This window comes from Xiphophorus couchianus, chromosome 23 (assembly GCF_001444195.1).
Source record: "Xiphophorus couchianus chromosome 23, X_couchianus-1.0, whole genome shotgun sequence".
NCBI lineage: Eukaryota > Metazoa > Chordata > Actinopteri > Cyprinodontiformes > Poeciliidae > Xiphophorus > Xiphophorus couchianus.
Window position 1 is genome coordinate 7,593,719 of NC_040250.1, and position 23,647 is coordinate 7,617,365.

General features: G+C 38.7%; 2 protein-coding genes across 3 annotated transcripts; one reads left to right on the forward strand and one right to left on the reverse strand.

The window, feature by feature from the left end:
- The first annotated feature begins 6,979 nt into the window (after nt 1-6,979).
- Nucleotides 6,980-11,846, forward strand: gpr101 (G protein-coupled receptor 101). The gene has a single exon (XM_028008114.1). The coding sequence runs from the start codon at nt 7,031-7,033 to the stop codon at nt 8,372-8,374; it is 1,344 nt and encodes a 447-aa protein (XP_027863915.1). The 5' UTR covers nt 6,980-7,030; the 3' UTR covers nt 8,375-11,846.
- On the reverse strand, nt 11,271-22,744 carry tm9sf5 (transmembrane 9 superfamily protein member 5). 2 transcript variants are annotated; one of them, XM_028008112.1, is made up of 18 exons: nt 22,439-22,564; nt 21,982-22,049; nt 21,801-21,894; nt 21,546-21,670; nt 21,276-21,405; nt 20,462-20,589; nt 19,728-19,842; nt 19,539-19,618; nt 19,326-19,431; nt 17,712-17,762; nt 17,254-17,386; nt 16,642-16,761; nt 16,365-16,422; nt 16,072-16,231; nt 15,826-15,977; nt 15,613-15,724; nt 15,354-15,525; nt 11,271-12,209 (listed from the first exon to the last, which is right to left on the reverse strand). In XM_028008112.1, exons 1-18 carry the CDS (start codon nt 22,562-22,564, stop codon nt 12,142-12,144), a joined length of 1,998 nt encoding a protein of 665 aa, XP_027863913.1. In that variant the 3' UTR covers nt 11,271-12,141. The 2 variants fall into 2 exon arrangements, with proteins under 2 accessions (XP_027863913.1, XP_027863914.1); XM_028008113.1 differs by lacking the exon at nt 17,712-17,762 and having other exon boundaries at nt 12,142-12,209; nt 22,439-22,744.
- Between the last annotated feature and the right edge of the window lie 903 nt (nt 22,745-23,647).

Sequence of the window (23,647 nt, forward strand, 5' to 3'; positions counted from 1 at the left end):
TGTTAATGCTTGTTTACAGCATGTTTGTAAGCACAGCTGAGGAAGTTGTTTACCACTGCATTGCATCACCCTCGCTTTCAGCACCAATGTGGAGGAACTGGATGACTGAAAAGTCCTTCACTTTGCCTCAGTCCATCTTAAATAAGCTTAAAGTTAGATTAGGCAAGGTTTCAGGATTTTGATTATATGTGGTTTGTGCATGGTGGAGTTTCAACTTGCCTTTATAAAAGCAGCAATAACCTGTTTTACGGCACGGCTTCGAGGCGATTCTGGTCCACCATCCGGCGTCTCAGGGGGGGGAAGCGGTGCAGCACCAACACTGTTTATAGTGGGGATGGTGTGCTGCTGACCTCTACTCGGGACGTTGTGGGCCGGTGGGCAGAGTACTTCGAAGACCTCCTCAATCCCACCAACATGCCTTCCACTGAGGAAGCGGAGCCTGGGGACTCTGGGTTGGGCTCTCCAATCTCTGGGGGCGAGGTCGCCGAGGTGGTTAAAAAGCTCCTCGGTGGCAAGGCCCCGGGGGTGGATGAGATCCGCCCGGAGTTCCTTAAGGCTCTGGATGTTGTAGGGTTGTGTTGGTTGACGCGACTCTGCAATATCGCATGGACATCGGGGGCAGTTCCCCTGGATTGGCAGACTGGGGTGGTGGTCCCCCTGTTCAAAAAGGGGGACCGGAGGGTGTGCTCCAATTATAGAGGGGTCACACTCTTAAGCCTCCCTGGCAAGGTCTATTCAGGGGTCCTGGAGAGGAGGGTCCGTCGGATAGTCGAACCTCGGATTCAGGAAGAGCAGTGTGGTTTTCGTCCTGGTCGTGGAACACTGGACCAGCTCTACACCCTCAGCAGGGTCCTGGAGGGTGCATGGGAGTTCGCCCAACCAGTCTACATGTGTTTTGTGGACTTGGAGAAGGCGTTCGACCGTGTCCCTCGGGGAGCCCTGTGGGGGGTTCTCCGGGAGTATGGGGTACCGGGCCCTTTGATATGGGCTGTCAGGTCCCTGTATGACCGGTGTCAGAGTCTGGTCCGCATTGCCGGCAGTAAGTCGGGCTCGTTTCCGGTGAGAGTTGGACTCCGCCAGGGCTGCCCTTTGTCACCGATTCTGTTCATCACTTTCATGGACAGAATTTCTAGGCGCAGCCAAGGTGTTGAGGGGATCCGATTTGGTGGCCTCAGGATCTCATCTCTGCTTTTCGCAGACGATGTGGTCCTTTTGGCTTCATCAGATCGTGATCTGCAGCTCTCGCTGGATCGGTTCGCAGCCGAGTGTGAAGCGGCCGGGATGGGGATCAGTGCCTCCAAATCCGAGGCCATGGTCTTGAGCCGGAAAAGGGTAGAGTGCCTTCTCCGGGTCAGGGGGGGTGTCCTGCCCCAAGTGGAGGAGTTTAAGTATCTCGGGATCTTGTTCACGAATGGGGGAAGAAGGGAGCGGGAGATCGACAGGCGGATTGGCGCAGCGTCTGCTGTCAAGCGGGCGCTGTACCGGTCCGTCGTGGTGAAGAGAGAGCTGAGCCAAAAAGCGAAGCTCTCGATTTACCGGTCGATCTACGTTCCCACCCTCATCTATGGTCATGAGCTTTGGGTCATGACCGAAAGAACGAGATCGCGGATACAAGCGGCCGAAATGGGTTTTCTCCGTAGGGTGGCTGGGCTCTCCCTTAGAGATAGGGTGAGAAGCTCAGTCATCCGGGAGGGACTCAGAGTAGAGCCGCTGCTCCTTCACATCGAGAGGAGCCAGTTGAGGTGGCTTGGGCATCTGGTCAGGATGCCTCCTGGACGCCTCCCTGGTGAGGTGTTCCGGGCACGTCCCACCGGGAGGAGGCCCCGGGGAAGACCCAGGACACGCTGGAGGGACTATGTCTCTCGGCTGGCCTGGGAACGCCTCGGGATTCCCCCGGAGGAGCTGGAAGAAGTGGCTGGGGAGAGGGAAGTCTGGGCCTCCCTTCTGAAGCTGCTACCCCCGCGACCCGACCTCGGATAAGCGGAAGAAGATGGATGGATGGATGGATGGATGGATGGATGGATGTGGTTTGTGCATGGTGGAGTTTCAACTTGCCTTTATAAAAGCAGCAATAACCTGTTTTACTATCAGAAGAGTTGCTGAGCCCATTTTCTTTACAGACTTGAGCTTGTTTGCATTTCAAAGATGTGAATGTTCTTGATAATTTTACAGTGGGGAATTATTTCTGTACTGCTGACCCATATTTGTATTTTATTCCTTACTGAGCTCCTTCCCATCACACTTTAATAAAGAGCTTCTTTACAGAATAAATACATTGTGATGTTTTCTTTCTTTTTCAACATCACATATGCAAGCTATTGCTGTATTATTTTTTTGTTCAAATATGTTTTCGATTTTGTCTTCTTTTTTTACCATTCTCCAGTACTGCATATGCTCACACCTTACTCTAAATGTTTATGTGCAATGCCAAAGTAGCACAGTATTTATTGTTTGTTTCTCTGTTTCTGCTCTCAAAGGTACCAATTTCCTGATCTATTTTAGGAGTATTTTGACATGTATTTACCTCTACTCTATTTTCAAATCACTCAATTTCTCAAATAAGCCACACAAGTGCATTGAATTCTGATCAACTTTGAAGTATAACCAAACATGGATCATCTAAGCCTCTTTTAGTCCTCCATAAAAGAGGCCAAATATGAAATATTGGATTTGTATTGATACATAAGACAATTAAATCTATAGGCTATTGACTGAAACATTCTGATGGTGCATTATGAAAATATTTAATGAATATTACTGATATAATGGTCAAAACTGGAAAACGACTTGTTAACAGATTGGCTTAATATTGTGGGAAAGAGTGTATTGACTATAACTGCACATTATATAAAGGTAATCATAGTTTGCACACATGCAGAAGTGAAATGCAGACCTTGTTACGAAACCTGAGATGATTCCAACTTTTTCACCCTTTGTTGAGTTAAAATCACAGATTTCAATATGTTTAATGGGATTTCATGTGATTAACACAAAGCATTGCATAATTGTGAAGTTGAAATAAAAGGACTTTTTTGTTTTTACAAAACAAGCGATGTGCACATTTGTTCAGTCGCATTAATCAATACATTGAAGAACTTCTCATGTCAATTAAAGCTGTATGTCTCTGCAGGTTTTTCTTTACCAGTGTTACCTTTTCTTCTCTGCAGAAGAACTTGAGGTCAATAAGATGAACGGACCATTCTGCCACACAACCATGATTTCATCCAAGTGTTTCCCATCCCTGGTCCTCAAGGCACGCTGCGTTTTAGGTCAGAGGTTTGGAATCTCAGCTAAATCAATTTATGCAGTCAAGTTTTCCAGTATGTTGCCAGCAACCTTATCATTTGATTCAGATGTGCTGAAGCAGAGACACGTAAACGTTGCAGGACACCAACCCTCAATGATTTCAGTTGCAGAAGTCAAATTCAACATTTGAAACGAGACTTGTTTTCTCTTTTATTTGGCTTTTTTTTGCCATAAAGAATAGATTAATGAAGTGCAAAAAATAAAATAAAATACTTAAACAGTCAAGTCTTGCTAGATTTTTGCAGTTGTAAATTACTTATTTAATTTTCAGATGATGGAACATTGCTCTGTGAGTTGGTCAAAACGTGGGATGTCATTTTACAACCTAACTTTGCATAATCTTTACTAAAGTTATCTCTGACCCATCTGTGTTCCTTGGTCTTCATGATGCTGTAGGTTCCTTAATATTCCTCTAAGGTCTTCAGAGAGCAGTTTTTTTATATTGACATTAAATCAAGTTCAGTTAGGTTCTATTTACAAGTATGGTGATCTCTGAATGTAGCTGGTTGCAGGGGATTTATTTGAGTTTTAGTTTGACTTTATTGAACATAAAGTTCAATCAAGTCTTTTTGCTTTACTAAGGTTTTAAAATAAAAAACACAGTTAAATACAAACAAAATAAATTTAAAACAAAAGCAGACAAAACAAAAAGAAGGTCAGTAGTAAAGTATATTTACACATTCAAATACACTTTACTACTATTCTTCTTTGAGGAAATGGAGGCTGAACTCAGATCTTTGCCACACTTTTCAGATTTGTAATTTTTCAAAAGGTTGTGTAAAATTTACTCCTACAGCAAAGTTTGTGATTGTAATGCCAAAGAATGTCACAAAAAGGAAGACAAGTATTTAATATATCGTTGCATTAAATAAAAATAGAAAAAAATGAAATGGCCAGGGGTAACTCTCAATCTTGTCGGCAGTAGGCTCTTTGTGACGTGAACATTGCATGCTAAATGTTTTGTTGCTTTTTCTGCCCCCTGCTGGTCACAGATTTGTATTTTAGATAATTTAATCAAATGTTAAATTAACATTTCTGTAAAATTCACCTTGAATTCATTTTTTTTTTCAGCAGAAGCAAACCAGTACATTCTTTGATTTATAAATTTTTTGTCCTTTCAGAAAAAGACACAAAATAATTGAAGATTCTCATGTTGTTACATCTGGAATTTTAAAAAAAAGGGGGGCGGGGGGGAGGAGGGAAATGTAATGCCCTACCAACCAAGCTGCAGTGCTGATCCCTCCTTTCAACTGTCTGTTCAACTTCGTTAGCTCATGGCTGTTGGTGAAAATGAATGACAGACCTGGAGGCAGTGGCATCAGTTCTTGGGACACTGTGAGCATTCATAGAGGCTAATAATCCCACGAGACAGAAGGCCTCTGGGTCTCCCTTTGAACCACAGGCCATTCAACATGGGAACAGGGAAACATCTCCCCACCGCTTTATGGTCACCAGCATTTCATTTGCAATCTAAATCTACAACACAGGGTGTTCGAGAATCACATCAAAGGGCTTTTTGATAGCTAGGATAGAGCACAGACTTGAAATAAAATGGCTAATTACTAGTGTTGATTAGTAGGCCATGTAAGCCACAGACTAATTGGATTGCACAATGAGGAACGGCTTTTGTTTTCTGCGCATTTTAATGAAGCCTCTCTTTTTCAACCAACAAAGACTGAAATGTTGAAGCAAATTTTTTTGTTTACCTCAGTAAAAATAGAGACTCACGTAAATATGCACCCAGATTCAAATACAAGCTTGAATGTTTTGGTTTTTGGGTCTGAACTAAGTTATGTGTAATCCAACACACTACCAGTCACTCAACTTCTCAGAGATTTTATTTTATTTTCAGTCTGTCTATGAGGTTAAAACCTCAGTCTTAGGTACATATCAATCTTGACAAATTAGGCTGCATTTTATTATGATGCCAAGTTAAAGAGCATAAAGGTTAACAAAGTCTTCAGAGGGAAGATTTAAGGTTTTCCATTTCTACTTCAAACACTGGTGTAGCTCAAAGAATTAGAACAACAGTTAAGTTTGTTTGTTGTAATTTCATTCAAAAAGTAAAACTAATTTATTTAATAGCTTCAGTATTTTAATTAATTGGTTCAGCAAATTTTGATGATTGCAGCTCACAGCTCATAAAAATCCAAAACTCAGCTTCTCAGAATTTTTTTTTAAAAATTGTTAGCTACTGAAAAATATATATAATGCACAATAAAAGTTCAATGCCTTCTGAATTGTGTCTCCTGGATCCTATGATGGATCATAAGAGCAAAATAAATAAATAAAAGCTGAAATAAACGGAAATAGCCCCTGATCAACAGAACAATCGATCATTTCTTGATAATTCACAATTTAAAAATTAGAAATTCTATATTTATAACTCTAATTTTCTCTACAAGCATTTGTGCATCATAATTAATTAGAATATTGTTGAAAATGATAGAAGATGTACAAATCGTCAACCTACTGACAAGTTGGCCATGTTCTGTACCACAGCTCTTGGTCGGGGCTCCTTTGGCATGAATTTCTGCATCAGTGCAACAAGCTTGGTGGTTCAGAAAGTACATGCAGCCATTTTGTTGACCAGGGGGGGTTGACTACAAGTGCATGCCACACTTTTCAGATTTGTAACTGCATTATACACATTTTTTTAAAACGTGTGTATGTTTTCTTCCTTGTGCACCTCAATCACGCATCTCAGTAAAACACAGTTGTTTTTGTGACGTGAAAATTGAAGTCCTGTTTTGTTTTTGTTTTTTAGCCATAACTGGTACTATGTTTTATTTTATAAAATATTCCTTTTCATTATTAAAAAAAATGGACATGAATTCTTCAGGATAACACAATTAACTTTTGTGCTTCTATATGATGTATAAAACATGCCTTGCAGATGCTGAAACGCGCTCACATTCATGACAACAGTGGGGGGAGAAGAGGAGGAAGGGGGTTGGTGTCGAGCTCCAGCAGCGGCGGCGGGGGAGAGATTTCTGTACAGGTGTCCTGTTTTTTTCTTCTTCATTCTGACACCTCGAAGAAAAGATCAGACTATAAGCAGCCTAACACTGCTAAGGAGGAATCGAAGCAGATAAAAATAATAAACGATCCGCCTTGAAAAGAGCCGCGGCGGAGAAGATCTGCCCGTCTGGATGAGAGACCCCCGCTGGGTGAAGACACGCCGCCGATGACTGGAGCCGAGGCAGGGATGGAAACCGAGCGCAGCGCAGAGGAGGCGGCATCATCAGGCAAATTATCGCCTCGCTGATCATCTCAACGCTTCTTATGCATCAGTAACAGATTAGCGGCTGGTGATATTTTCTGTCCGCTGGAGGCTGGGACGGCGGCATCTGCTGTCGCCAAATTCCATTTTTCATTCTGCAGATGTCGACTGCAGGAAGGAGGCGAAGAAGAAGAAAATGAAGAAGAAGCGGCCTGTTTTCGTCGGGTGAAGCCTTCAGGGATTAATCACTGATCGCCATGAACGGCGAATCAATGTGGGTTATCTTCATCTGCTCGTGGATAACTCGCGTGGGCAGCTTTCACGCCTTGCGGGTGATGTTGTCACTTTGGATGAAATACGTTTAAAAACAATAATGTGAGATGTGTGTTGAAACCCATTGAAGACGGAATACCACAGCAGCAGATGGGCTGGTGTTAGGTGATGATCAGTATGGGACTGACCTGACTTTGCGTCAACACTCTGCTGGGTGCCAGCCGGAAGATGTCATCCTCCCAGGCACCTGATTTGGGCTCCAATTTCACTGATGATCCCCTGGAGGATGGCTTCACACTGTCCAGTCAGGACCCAGTCTGGTCCTCCTTGGCTGACAGTGTCTTGAGGGTGGTGCTCATATCTGTGATTGTGTGCCTCTCTTTGTTTGGGAACGTGGTCGTTCTCCTGGTTTTCCAAAGGAAGCCTCAGCTCCTTCACGTCGCCAACCGCTTTGTCCTCAACCTCCTCCTGGCGGATCTCCTCCAGACTGTCTTAGTCATGCCGTTTGCCATTGCGGCTGCCTTGCCGGGTGTGTGGCCACTGGATGCTCGGCTGTGCCAGGCTCTGGTGGTGCTCATGCACCTTTTTGCATTCGCCGGAGTCAACACCATCATTGTTGTCTCAGTGGATCGCTACCTGGCCATTATCCACCCTCTATCTTATCCGACCCGCATGACCCCTCACTTAGGCACCAACCTGATCATTGCCACCTGGGTGCTGAGCGTCTTGCAGAGCACACCCCCTCTCTACGGCTGGGGCTCCATAGATTTTGACCGTCATTACAAGGTCTGCACAGTGGTGTGGTCCTCCAGCTTGTCCTATTCTGCTGTGGTGTTCACCTTTTCCTTTTGGCTTCCAGTGCTAATCATGCTCGGATGCTACTGGATGGTGTTTAGAGCTGCTAGGAGACAGAATGCATTAGTGCATCCCATTCAGACGCAATCATACTCCCAGCCGTGCCAGCAGGAATTCCAGGGCCCCACCAGTCCGCAGCAGCTTTCTTTACCCCAGCAGGCAAGTTCACCTGAGGGCCCCTACACAGCCCGAAGACACCCTGTTCGAGTTAAACACAGACGGTTCCACTACCACTGCAAGGCAGCTCGTGTAGTGTTTGTCATCATGGCTTCATATATCTTCAGTATGGGTCCCTACAGCATTCTGAATACCATTTCGATGAGCACCAGAGTCAATGTGCCCCCGTGGTTGTCCTCCACTGCCCTTGTGCTCTTCTTCTTGCAGTGCTGCCTTCATCCGTACATTTATGGCTACATGCATCGCAGCGTGAGAAAAGAGTTCCTGGCTTTGCTTTATGGGATGCTCTGCAAGCAGGGTCGTCCACGACACAGCTCCACAGTGGAGGGCTGCTTCACCGCGACGGAGGGACACCCCAACGCTCACTCTCACCTCCCCAGTCTGCCTGCTCGAGTTTTCCCCATGCAGACTTGGGAAGAGTGCACAACGTCCTCCTCTCCTACTTGTGAGAGGAAGTCAAGAGACAGCCGCAGAGAGACCACCTCTACCAGTTTCAGCTCAGAGAGAGAGCTTCCTGTTCATGGCCAGCAAAGCTCATGATCTGCACTGCAGTCATTAGAAAGGAAATCTTTATTCCTATGTGAGGAGTTCCTGTGGATGGGAGGCGATAAATGTGGATCTAGCCTGCTGAGCTTGTAAGCGGTGGTACTGAATACATTACCATTCACTTAACAATCGTTTGATGGTTTGTCTTAAATGGAAAGTGCAGGCCTTTTGAAATTAGGTTTCCTTAAAATAAGAAGATAATATTTTAATAGCAGTAGGTAACTCTCTAGATTGCAGCAAACTCCTACTGTCTTTAAACAGCAAAAACATTTATGTAAACACAGTTTTATGAACCTTTAAATTGCTCTAATGTTGGCATTGAATGGTTATTTTCACAGAAACTGGTGCTTACAGTCTGTTTGATTTGTATAAAAAGTTGAAGCTCTGATTTGGGTGAAGGCATCACATCCAAGTGTTTTCTTGTTGTAATTCGGAAAACTCAAATGGATTTGCTGTTTGTTGTTGTGGTAACTAACTAAATACTGTATTTTCTTCTATTTTATGTGTACAAATTCTAAAGAGACATTGTCACCATTAAATAACATGAAATGTATAGGAGACCTTATACATTTTATGTTATCTGTACAAGAAAATAACTGGTGGTGCACTCCCTCCTCCCTTCATTTTCTCTCTTTCTTGTGTAACTAAACAAAAGTTCATGTGTTAATAGCGTAGATGACAATGGCTTAAAGGTTTATAAAATGGTGCTCCAAAAAACTGCTTTCAGATTTAGAGCCTAGAGTTATTTTAAGATGGTAGAAGACCACTTCGGTGTCCCTCTTCGGGCAGCCATTATCTTTAAGCCAACTAATCTGGATTTATATTAAATAAAGTGACTTATCTACTGCAGTTAAGATATTGTCAGAACCTAACCTCAGAAATCCCAAACTATCCCTATACGCTTCTCCAATGGAGTTAACTGTACAAGGGGAAAAGTTTTATTCAGTCAAGAGTATCAAAACTGGCTGAGGGTTTTTTAATATGTAAATGCTATAAAAGTTATAAAAGTTACAACATAGATTGTATGTACAAGACGTGCTGTTGTCATCATGTTCTGTCTGTAAAACCATTATAAGAAGTATCCAATATTGTAATTACTGATGTTTGAATTTCAAAATGGACCTTTAAAACATTTTTTAATTTTAACTAATCAATCCAGACCTTGCCCTAAAATGGAATATCATCTTTTTTCTGACACAAACCAATGATATCTTGAATTAATTGTTAGTTTAGCAAGACCTCCCCTCTAGTGCGTTTTATGCGAAGCATGCTGGAGGTCACAGCTTTATTTCCATCATATCGACTCAGGGTGCTGCTCACAGACTAAGAAAAATGATGTGCCCGTATCAATTTAATTTTTAGCTTGTAAATATTTATTTTCTGCAACTCCTCTTAGTCTTGAACCGCCTTTTTGGAGAATAGAAAGAATGATTCACTGTGCCTGTAAGCTAAAGAACATAGAAGGGTTATAATTCCCTTTAGTTAATAATATGGACAAACATACACACACATCAGTTTTTACTTCATTCTGGCAAAACCTGAAGATTTTTACTTATTCAGTGTGTCAAATTTGGACTCAGTATTTACTGCTTTTTTAATGTCAGCCTTTCTTTAGAGAGACAGAGTATTTTCTTTAACACCACACAACACAGGGAGCAACGTGTGATAAAAATATAACAGTGCACCAGTTGTTTTAAACAACCAGCATGCCAGGAGAGCTTATGTAACAGATGTCTTACATTCCATTAAACACATGTAAAGGTGTAAGATACCTCTTTAAGAAAAATTAGAAAGATGTGATCAGAGGTTCCAGAGATCCAGAAATTTCCATTTCATGGCAGACTTTTGAATTGGTGATTCCTTAAAATCTTAACCAATTTCTTTTCACATAAAAGTGAATGTTTGGTTCCAAAAGGTGGCGTATCTTAACAAATTGCATTTAGGTACAGTTATTTGAATCGATAATCTTAAAATCTCTGGTTGTTCAGAGGATCTAGAATATTTCCTTTGACTTTCCCGTTGATCTGAGTGTTGATCTGGTTGTTGAAGTTATACAATTATTCCACGCTGGACAGATAGTAAAGCATATTATTTAAAAACCCCTGAATGAGTTCATGGCCATGCTGAGTGTATGTAAATGTCTGACTGCACCAACAGTGCTACAAGTCAGAGAAAAGAATATTTGGAAAGCCGTAAGCTTGACTAGGGCTCATTTTAACAGCAAGTTTTGCCTTTGTTTTGGTATTTCTATAACTGTTTGTTAAAGAAAAAATTGTTTTGCCCCTAGTGTGTTATTTTTCATACTATATTGTGATAGATTTGTATGTTTTTTTTTCTTTCCGAGACCTGCCTTTGTTATAAACCTGTATTTATCCAGGTCAGTAGAGAAAACATATTTGACAATCAAACTTGTCAGAATTTTTCAATCGAACAGTTTGCATTGCAGCAAATAAGATAAAATGTTTAGACTTTAAGAAACTACATATTTTGTGCATTTGTATTAATTTGGTTGGAATAATAAATGCTGTTTGTTGTTTAATAATAAACTGTATGTAATGTATAAGAAAACCAATGTCATTTTACATTGATGTTCATCCAAGAAATATTTAAAATCAGGCATTTTTCTGTCTTCAGTTAAAGTCACACTTAGTTTTAACTTAATGGATAAATTATGCAAATTAATTTATCACCAGTATATTACAATATACTTATTTGAATTACTGCATCAACAGTTGGAAATAAAACATCTCAATCTGTTTTCCATATAGTTTTATAATAGAAAAAGTTGCTTGGGATCACTACTGAATGGGAGCTTCTAGTCTAAAGTCCAGAAATAAGTAGAAAGAAGTGACATTTTATAGTAACTCAAACACAATAAAACCATTTTCCCTTTAGATTAATTACATTTATTTGTAAAGTTTCCACCTCTGATGAAGACTTCCCACCGCCAGAAGCACACAGCAGTGGTGCTTATGCAATTAATAGCTTAACAAACCACTTTAGATCATTAAGGGATGCATCTCAATGGACTACATAGTAAGTAACTTCATGGCCTGCATTAAAATTAAAATTGGATTTTTTTTCTGTGAGCAAACACACTGAAATATTCTTAATATGTAACACACTGTAGTCACTCCAACGCTGGCATGCCTTCAGTACCTGCATCATCCTTCTACTCTACAGAATCTTAATTTGAAGAAAATGGACATCATCATACCAGTGTCAGTGTTTTATATGTTTAAACTACTTTACTGCCTGATATTTAAAGAATTTAAGCCCAATTCACACCTACAAATCAAAATATGCGGAAAATGAAAAACCCCACAAGAGGCTCTCATAATGGTGACAGTTTTTAAGAAGCATTCTCACTCTCCCTCTTTATACAGCATATGTACATTTTGTTTTCCAAATCATTCCAGAACAGAAAAAAGGAGCATTTAGCCATGAAAGAATAGAAAAACCAAAACACTAAATATTTCACTTTGTTTAGAAATTAAAACAAATGGTTCGTGGTGCCAACTTAATCACTGGAACCCTCACTGATTATCAAGGCGCCATTCAGAAGATAAAGGGTCAACAGTGAAACAATATGATATACATATATATTTATATTTAAAATGAAAAGAAAGCAACAGAGGTTTAAAGCACAAAAAAGGACGGGCTCTGTTTCAGTTCCGGTCCGTTTAGACCACTTCATGACAAAGGGAGCACTGAGGAGCCCAGCGCTGTGGCAGCAAGATGTTAGTCCATGCTTCAGCCCTCTAGTCCACTTTCACCACACTGTAGATCTTATTTACAAACCAGAAGCAAGCGAAGAAGCCAATTGTACCTAAAGGTGGGAGACAGGAAAAGCACATCTGTTAAAAAAATAAATAAATCATCAGATTAACAAGGCAAAATCAGCATAAACTGGCACCCCTGGTAAAATGTGTTAAAACCTTCAATTATACTACTATTTCAGTTGTATGAGGCACACAAATGTAATTAACAAAAAATATAAACAAGAAATAATTATTTTTAACAAAATCACCAATTTCACTTACTAGTATCTAATAACTCCAATAGAGAAATTTATATTATCCTATGAACTGATCCGTTTTTAGAGACTTTATAATTTATGACGTCATATGATTAACATTTTATTCAACACAAGGTAGCAAAAGGCACACAAAGTACACTAAAATAGTTTGTACTTGTTACCACATTACTTCTGAATGCCTTCACATGTAATATCACACTTTAAGCTTTTTCCATATTATCTTTAAAGATAAATTAATTAATTTAAAACTTCAACATTGTAGCTTACTTTCGTCCTTTTATTTCTGGAGAAAGTACTCTATATAACTGGAGATAATTTGCCCCCAAATTGTAAGTTATTATCTAGACCAAAGATCTGCCATCATTACAACCGTCAGTCCAGCTAAAGAAAACTCATCTAGAGCCATGAATGCCACAAGAGAATATATAGATATATAAATATTACTGATACTGGTCACTTTGTTATGGAAATTCAATAAAAAAGAAAAGGGGAAAAAAAAGAACCCGAATTTATTATTGTTATTATTATTATTATTAAATTGCTATTCAAAAATAGTTGGCTCTTTATTGTGGAAGGTCCAAAAAGCAACCTTTCTGGAGTCACAGTTTGCAAAAAACATATAAATATATTGCCAGAGTCAAAGTCAAAACTTTTTAAGTCCTATTACTCATTATCAATGCCAATATGAAAAAAGTCACATTGGGTTTGGATTGCAAATATTCTCAGTAAAGAGTATTTGGATAAATGTTCTAGTTAGCCATGTACCGGGTACTTTCAATGTAATATCGAGGTTTTTCTGCAACCTGGATCCTGATCAATCTAGATGAGTCAACTGCAATCGATTTGGTGATTGACATGGAATCAAGAGAACATTATTAAAAAAAAAATATATATATATAGAGAGAGAGAGAGAGAGTATATATATTTTGACAAAAACACAGCGAGCTCGGATGCATACGTTCGTTCCTTTAGTTAAAATCCCAAATCACTTCATCTGGGTGTAAAACCCCGTCTGACTGCTGAATGGGTTCCACACATAAAGCCCCCAGCAGAAATAAGTTGTGATCAAAGTTGGGATGAGATGGCAAAGAGACAACAGAATAAAAAGTGAAAAGAAGAAATGACACGGATTAGGAGTATTTAAATCAAAACTAGCAGAAAGGAGGGAAACTAATCATCTTTTTCCTGAACTGCAGAACTACTTTGCAGCGATAATCTTTTGACATCTTGTCCGCTTGCTACTTATAGCTCTGACCCAAGACAGTGTCAACCAGAACAGCCGTGACGAGCGTTGCTATGGACTAAATTTTTTATCTGCCTAATGACAGAATAATACCAGGGCATATGTCACCATCAACATCTTGGTGAGCCAAATGATCTTGTGCAACACACAGACTAGGCGGGTATGTGCTCATTATTCCCTACTTTATATTATCCTCTTTCTGCTGACAACCTGAATCTCATTTGAGTCGGCAAGAAAGCTCAACAGCGCCACATAGATCTGCAACTGGAAAAATCTAGACTATTAATGTGGCTTGTAAGAAACAGTCCTGCAGGAAAATGAAATCTAAATGTCAAAGTTTTTCAGCAAAAGGAAGCAGGAAGTGCTCTAAAACGTCCTGGTAGATTGCTTTGTAAAGACCGGACCAAAATCTGGGTGTAATGATGGACTCAGACCTGAACCTTGAGAGTCACATAAAGGCAGTTACAAAGTCAGCCTTCTATCACCTGAAAAACATTTCTAGGAATAAATGACTAATGTCATAGCAAGATCTAGAAAAACTCATTCATGCGCTTACCGTTAGTTGCATTTATTACTGCAATAGTTTCTTCATAGGTCTGATATTAAAAAAAAAAAAAAAATATATATATATATATATATATATATATTAAAAAAAAGAGAGAGAGAGCTGCAGCTGACCCAGAACACTGATGCTTGCAATCTCACTAAAACCAGGAAGATAACGTTCCATCAACCAGTTGGAAAAATCCTTATTCTGGCTGCCTGCAGCTCAGAGAATAAACTTTACAATATTTCTATTAGTTTGTAAATCACATAATGACAAACTACCAGTTTTTCTGGTTCTGGTCTGCTCTGCAACCCCAGAACCAAACATGGAGATGCTGCATTCAGCTTCTATGAACCACAAATCTATAACAAGCTTCCAGAAAACTGCAAAACAGCTGAAACACTGAGTTCCTTTAAATCGAGGCTAAAAACCCACCTGTTTAGAGCTGCTTTTGATTAACAATACATACAAATAAACTTGATGGATTGAATCATCTCAGGATTGCCATCATACCAATTGTGTATGATTTTTTACTACATTATTCTTTCCACTCAACTTTACATTAAGCCAGCTTCTTTACCAACAGTCTTTTAGTGACATACCAGATGAGAAAGTAGTCAGTGACAACTGTCTGTCACCAGTCTTCCCCATAATTGTGCAGTCCATAGAAAAACATTAAACATTAATTGGTCTTAAATTATATTTTAGTTTTCTCAGAACTTAATGTTGGATGTTCATTTGATGTAAGTCATTGTCATTTGAATGAACAGAATCAAACACTTTTGAGTGTAACAACTATTAATTTCATTTTGGCAACTTAAGTATTGAAATACATTCCTTTTTTATTTCATTACTTTATAGATACTTTATCTTATCGTGGCAAGTATAAAAGGCCATTAAAATGAGAGCAAATAAATGTTGAGGAATTTCCTGATGTCTATTCTTAGAACAGGATCTTGAATGTTCCTTCTACTGGTAATCTGACTATCCACTGGTACCACATTACCTTTGAAAAGACAGCACAACCCACACTTTTTACTGATCTTAAACTTTCACTGAATTTAATGAGACACAGAACAAAGTCATGTCTGCAATACACAGAAACAAGGACAAAACAATTATCATTAAAAAGTAAAATTCTTACCTGTAAAGAGGAAGAAGATGAGAACCATAATCATAGTGTATCCAAAGTACAGTATAGTGCTTGCCGCGCCAATTATTTGCAGCTTTGAGAAGAAGTAGTGCACAGCATAGATAAAGAGATAGACTGCTGTGAAGCCGCTGGTCAGGAATGAACGCCACCACCAATGGTAGTCCTGGATGAATCAGATAAAAGATGGTGAGTTAGGGTCCGCTAAAACAATAAAAAAAATGAAAGAAATCTAGCCTAAACATTCAGGTACCTCAGCACACAGGTGGAAGTAGCACAGCAGAATTGTGGCCTCAGAGCAGGTGATCAGGAGAATAATGAAAACCAGGAACAGGAACCCAAACATGTAGTACATCTGATGAGACCTAAATCAAAAATCTTAATTCATTCACCCTGTAAACATGTTTAAGTATCTAATATCGGAGTTGCAGATTTCTCAGAAATGGAGATTATTTCACATTTGTACCAAATGCTGTTGAGGATGAAGAACAGCTGGATGAAGATGCAACCAAAAGGAAGGATGCCACCCATGACGATCCCAGGGATGGGCTTAGTGAAGAAGGACTGCTCAGGAATTTGACGGGGGATTTGATTTGTCCGCACTGGTTGCTCAATTGCCTGCACCAAACAGAAAAAAAAGCTGAAAGCTGACAAGAAGAAAAGATAAAAACGCATTTGTCTATGTTTTGTCAACTCGGAAGATCTAACTCACAGGTTTCTTGAATCCAAAGTAGGCACCAATGAAGGTGAGAGGAACAGAGATTCCAAACCACATGGCCAAAATGGCCACCAAAGTACCAAAGGGGATTGCAGCTGAGGATCCCTCCACCCAAAGGATGAGGTTCATCATGAAAAAGTCTGCAAATACAATCCTAAAGAAAAAAATAAAACAACGACTCAGTACAAAGGTCAATTATACGTTGGATAACATCAGTATGCAAGCCTCCAGACCTGCTAACACAGAAGTGCATGAAATGTGAGCATTTGCTAAGCTAAATATTGTACCCTGGGCACAGGAGAGCTGTCAGCAACACGTTGGTCTTCCACTTTTCACCTCCAAAAGCTGATAAGAAGAGACAAGAATTAACTATTGTGACAGGAACAATGACAATGAAGTTTGCATGAAAGTTTATGAGTGAAGTATTATCCAAGTTGGTTTAGCTCTGAGATATCCTACTACATTATCTAAACTGAGGGTGACAATTACAAAACAACTTTTTATTCATTTATTTTTAAAATCTACTTTGTAAAACTGTAACTTTCATACAAAGTGGAGAATTACTTTTGTAAAGACGTGCAGACACGTAGCCAGCAGGTGTTCCCAGCAGGACCCAGAGAACCACAGCGCACGTCATCAGAGCCCCTCTGTTGGCAGGAGACAGGAATCCAAGACAGGCCAGGACTAAAGTGGACAGAAAGTCATGAATGCATCATTTCAAACATAATGTATGTAGAATGTGAAAGGCGAAACACTTTAATAGAATGCCTGGCTAACTTAAGAATGTAAAACGTGTATGGTATATGTTACCATATACTGTCATTTAAGTTGAAAGCTCTATGCTTAGTACAGATTTAGAATATCTGTTTCCATTTAGCTCCCAAAACAATATTTATGATAAAAGTCATATGATCAGAATTAGGTGATAAATTAAAGAAGTTTTCTTATTATATTTTGAACATGAGGAAAGCAGAGAATCATGCTCCAATGTTACTTGAAACCTTAAACATCCTGTATGGGTTGAATTTATTCACAACCATACAAAATAATTTGTTTTTATGCAGTCAAGATAGGGCTGAACGATATGGTTGAAAAACGTATGATATAAGTATTTAATATCAGTCAATAATTATTTATTTTTTTGTTTTACATATCTGAAATACTGCCAATCCTTACAGAGTGTGATGAAGGTCATGATGAAGATCTGGGTGCCCTGTCCAAGGAACACAGACAGCAGCATCCCCTTCCTGGGAGGACGGAAAACATCCCCATGCACTTGCTTCCATCCTGACTCCTCCTGTGCGTCTTCCTGAGGGACAAATGTCAACACAACGGTCAAGGGACAGACTCAAATTTATACAAGTTTAAAGTTAAAAAGGTTGCCAACCACCAGACACTCATTCCTGCTAGACAAACACATATATGTGAAGACAGATTTTAAAAAGGTGTAAAATTTGGTGTGAACAAACTAATTTCAAGGAAAAATACATTTTTCCCTTTTTCTGACAGATTAAACTCCTAGTTTAAAGATCCACACCACATTTTACATTCCATGTGTTCTCTGTTTGCCAGAATCATACACACCCAAGCACCTGATTTAGTTCAATCTTTAGAATGGATTTCATTAAGCTTACATAGGGTAGAGAAGATTTTTCCTTGGCCGGTGTAAGCTTTATCAAGTCTCCCTGTGAAATGTAACAGAGTATTTGTAATTTTGGATGCAATGTACTCGTGCTGGGTGGTATTTTACACTGCAGATTTAAAGCATAAGCCGCACAAATAAGCACAAGCAGACCAATGAATGGTGTTACTAAAAATAAACTCCAGTCTACAATGTGTTAGAATAATTTCTTCAGTTAAACGTCTAAATTCCTCATGAAAATCCTTATCTAGAGTGATATGGATCTACCCAGCTGTCCTGCCTTATTTCACACATACAAGAGTTTTCGATCTGATTAGTCTCAGCAATAAAAGCATTCAGGAATAGAAACACATTCAATAAATGAGAATACCATTGAAAACTTTATTTCATTAATTCAAAAAGTGACACTCGTACCGATATTTTCCAATTGGTCCATATTGAAATCTGCACTGCAAAAATACAAAATCTTACCAGGTATTCTGGTCTACATTCTAGTTCAAGTATGTTAGTACACGTGAAACAAGAAAAACTAACTTACAAATAACTTTTAAGCAAGATTTGCTTTGTGAACTTGTTTTAAGTCACTAATACCTTGATATCAACAAAAAACTACTAGTTTCATTGGCAGATTATTTCACTTGTAACATGGGAAAATGTGTTATAAGTGAAATAATCTGCCGATGGAATTAGTACTTTTTCACCAATTTTAAGGAATTATTGACTTAAAAGTTACTTGTAGGGGCGTGCCGTGGTGGCGTAGGGGTTAGCACGACCCACATTTGGAGGCCTTGAGTCCTCGATGCGGCCGTCGCGGGTTCGATTCCCGGACCCGACGACATTTGCCGCATGTCTTCCCCCCTCTCCTTCCCCATTTCCTGTCAGCCTACTATCATATAAGGGACACTAGAGCCCACAAAAAGACCCCCTAGAGGGGTAAAAAAAAAAAAAAAAAAAAGGTTACTTGTAAGTTAGTTTTGTCTTATTTCAAGTGCACAAAGATATTTACACAAAAACTAAAAAAAATTACATGGTAAGATTTTGTATTTTTGTACTGTATATAATATCAGTTTCCTTTTCAGTTAAATTACTCAAATAAATTCACAAAACTTTTGGATGCTATTCTAAATCATTTAGATACATCTAGATAGCTCAAGACACATGGCCCACTGTTCTAAGCATGTAAACATCAGACTACCAACTAGTTAGTAAGAAAACCATCCTTGATCAATGGTTTTCAACAAGGATGAAAACCATTCATCCTTTCAACAAGGATGAATGGTTTCATCCTTTCATCAGTCAATTTTATCAAAATTGTCTGATAACAATTGTATTTAATGTCTGATAAAATTAAACTGTCTGATTAATTTTATCAGACAGTAGTAACAGTCTGTTTGTAATAATTTCCAAAAATGAAAATGCTGAAACATTTTTTGGTACAGGTGGAATCTGAAAATAAATGGAGATTACTTCTAATATTCTGGTTTCATAACACCAACAGGAGGTGGAAGGGCTTGTCTTGCGTGAGTAAGTGATGATGTCCTCCAATTTATTTGTAGCAGGAAAGTTTTGTACACATCAGAACAGGAAAGTCAAACAGCGCCTTTACCTGATCCACCTGATTGTATCTGGCGATGTCCTTATGAAGGGTTCTCAGCATGATCATGGCAACCATGCCAGACAGGAAAAGCACAATTACCAGGGAATTCATGATGCTGTTGGACACACAAGACACACCTTAATGCAAATACCAAAAATAACGAGCTTGTGAATAGTAGCGACAGTTTTTTAAAGCGAAAAAGCATTAAAAGCGTATTCGGACCTAAACCACTGGATGTTGGTATGAGGCATCGAGACCAGGATGTAGTCCCACCTAGAGGCCCATTTGATGGTATTATTTTCCTGCAAAATTAATTTTAAAAAATGCAATAATCAGGTAACAGTTTTCTCCTTACAGACCATGAACAGGTAACACATTACTAAAAAGTATAGTCACACATAAAAGGCTTACCTCAAATGTTACAGAATAGGTGTAAACGATGGTTATATCCTCTTTAACCTCCCCTGGCACTTCCATTGGGTTTCCTGATTCACAGTTTGGTTTGTTTTCATCTGCTTGTTTGATGCTGTTTGCAGAAAATACAAAAAGTCAACTTATGTTAAAATGTAATTGTTAAGAACAAAAGCCAACTGTCATTAAGATCATAACCTTAACTACGTGCTGTAAGAGCATCTCAGTGCATGATAACCACTTTATGTTTGAACATGTTTTGTGTACTTTAGGACAGAAAAACAAGTCATATTTCAACTGCAGCAAAAATGATAGAACATATGGACATTTACAGTTAATGTCAACTATTGCCATTTATTGTTAATTTCATTTTGATATACTAACAGTTTCAAAATTGTCAGTACGTCAACCAAGTTCATTATTCCTCACTACAAATACTTCCAGTCAAATATGTCTATATTGTAAGCAAAGGAAAACCATAGTAGCCTTTCAACCAGCTGACTGGCAGTGAGCAGCAACAGGGAAAGACAGTGGAGCACTTTGTTACTCTCTGGTAGCTCTTTAGTCAGTAATAAGGGTATGAACAAAAACTTTTGTGGTTTTTAAATGTGAAACTATTGAAAACCTCTCTATACAGTCATGCTGAAAGGTGACGCATGTCTAAATGAGTTGCATTAAAAAATTAAATAAATAAATAGTAGCTGATTGTCCATCTACGTCCACTTGACTCTCACCTCCTTGGTTCAAGAGTGGCAGCAACCAAGCGAGAGCCTCGCCAACCTTCATTTTCTCCGCTGTGGTAAGTAATCTTTATGTCCACATGGTTGAAGACATAAAATGTGTTTTTCTTGTTGAACTCAGACTGAAAAAAGATACAAATGTGTCTCATTAGTCAACGTCCATTTCAGCTTTAACTTCATTTGAACATATTGAACTCATGCTATTCTGTGTGACAGGTGAAAGTCATCAGATTTATTTAGTTTTCGCATCATATTAATATCTTTCCTTGGTCCTCCAAAATAAGAAAAAAACATGAAAGCACAGGCAAAATTATAAGTTCAACCACCAAAAAAACCTAAAGTATTTTTAGGCAAATTAATCAGATCTGAAGGTTCATTCCTTTATTAAAAAAAAAAATTTGTATATAATAGTTAAAAACTAAAACATAAACTAAATGAGAGTATATAATAGTTACCAACTAAAACATAAACTAAATGAGAGTGCATTTAAAGATGGTTAGATAAAAATGCATTATTTGCTGCTGACGTACACTGTCACACTGCTCCAACAGGTATCACTGGTTGGTAAAGCCAAACTGGTTACATTGATTGCTAGCACAGCTTAATGCAATCCGTTTTACAGTCACTAATGCTGTTCAAGCCAATTTCCTTTAAATACACAATGTCAACTTTGTTGAAATTCCTTCTTGGGTAAAAAATTACTTTAAAGAAAATACCTATTAGCTGCTGTTAATTTATTTTAATTTCACACATTCTTATAATAAAACCACAATGCAGAAATTAAAAAAAGCAAGAAACCACAACTCACATTAATTACACAGGCATCTTTTGCTCGACCATCTGATGTGACAAAGCAGCCAATAGGGAAGCCAGGGTTGCAATACTTTTGACCGTCTTCAACGTCATAGCACCATGTCACTGGCATGTTGTCGATAATCCTTAAAATACATTTAAAATGATAAAGGTTTGCTTAAATACTTTCCTTTGTTCATTTATTCATTTTCTCTAAATTAGCATTAATTCTTAAGGAGAAATGGAATCAGTATGAATCTTCTAATGACGTGTATCTGCCACTAACCAGTGATGCTGGTAATTCAGCTGCATTCCCATCTTGAGAAAATCCAATTTTGATGCATCATCTTTGTTCCCTGCCTTGTACGTCTTGGTGCAAACTTTCTGGCATGCATTTTCTTTAAACTTGATCTACAAAAAAAGACCAAAAAAGACTGTTTTTTAGCAGCAACATGGATAAAGATTTGGTGGAATGAATGTTACATCTCTGCAAACATAGAATGAACGAAACAAAAACATTTGCCATTATTCAGGCTCTCACCTTGTAAGGGGAAGACTCAATTCGCTCACCAAATAGCACCTGTCCCAGGTTCTCCGATGGCCTCTTCTCCTGATCATCTTTGCAGAAGTCAAACCTTTATCAAATATTTAAATGATCATCCACAGAAAAATTATGATACTGATCAAGACTTTTTTTAAATCTAAAATATCAAATGACTTACATATCATATTCGTAAGGCAGAACAGACTCCACTGAATCCAAGCGATTAACAAACACCTCAATCTGCGTCTGTAAAGAAGATACTTTGAAATGTAACTTTTATAGAACATTTTTAAAAAACATAAACTAATGAGCCTGAAATTATCGCGTCCCAAATGGAAAAATAATTATCACTCACAGAAACTTTTTTAAATGGCATTAGAGGCAAAATCACGAGACAATGGCTTTTAAGCAATCACTAGTGAGACGAAACAATACAAAGTTCCTAAACATCATCACGATATGCCAGTATCCTGTTCCAGACATTAGCCGGGGCCTAGAGGACAAGCGGCTAGCTACTGCTATTTCTGCCAGTTGAAAAAGAGATGTCAAAAACACAAGGAAAAATATTGAAATTTCTACTGATGAACATGTACATAACTTATTAAGAATTGCTACTCCACTGAAAGAAATCATACCTGGCATTCTTCTGTCTCTTTGTCACAAAAACTCACGGGAGCCAAACCCGGAAGATAAAACGCCGAGCATGAACTGAAATATACGACTAGAAAATAGACCAATCCAACTGGCTGTCGCATCTTCATTTTAACGCGGGCTAAGCTCTCCAACGCTGCGATATCTTGCTGTTAAAGGCAGTGTATCCCCTAATTTATAAGGGCCTACTGTTCACCGGGTATCTACGGCTGGCTAAAAGCCGTTTCACTAACTCGGGATACGGACACCGATCCAGACTGACAACGTCCCACCTCTGTCAAGCTTCGCGGATGTCACGGGGTTTCCCCTCCAAAGTAAAGGTACGAAGGATTCGGTCTGCTCCAAACGTTGGATTTCTGTTTTAAGATTATGCAAAACTGCGTATAATACAATTTGTATTAAAATGTTTTTAACATGTTTTACTTATATTATAAAGGAACTATATGGACGCTTAAAATGAACAGGTATATTTACTATTTGAATTATTTTGACAGGCATCATATTTTGACACCGTGGAACTTTACGTTGCTTGTCAGCCACCATCACCACCCTTGTTTTCCTCGTTTTTATAGCAGAACTAAGTTAGAGAAGGAAACGATCAAGTACAATTATGAAAATGTGTGAGAGAAATCTGAATTTTTGTATAAGAGAACAGACGGCATTTTAAATAAATGAAGAGGAAAAATCACTCGTAAATTTGGGAAATAATGTACATAAAAGATGCCTAGAAAACCGGAATGATACGTAGCGCTTGTAGAAGGAAACGGAAGTTCACAACTTTGCATAGACTGTGGTGATGGTTTTTCTAAAATAACTCTAATTTATTTGCTTAAATAATCAGCCTATAACTTCAAATGATATACATTTTTTCACATTATTTAGTTGAGCTTTAGTTCTGTACCATCAACTGTAACTCAGAATTTATGTAAACAAAATGTACTCACAATCTGATCCTGGGATATTGCAAATATTGATCTTGAGAACTTTGTAATTTAGCCTAATTTCTAAGGAGTCATTCATAACACAGACCGACAGACAGATAGATCGATGCTTTTGTAGGTGTTCAGCAGGAGTCAGTTTTCCATCCTCCAATTACTGAAGGCCCTTGATCGCCAAGTCCTTGTACTCCATTCCATTTCATTCCTGATATATGCTGCAATAAAAGCATTAGCGGAGTACTTCTGAATGTGGCA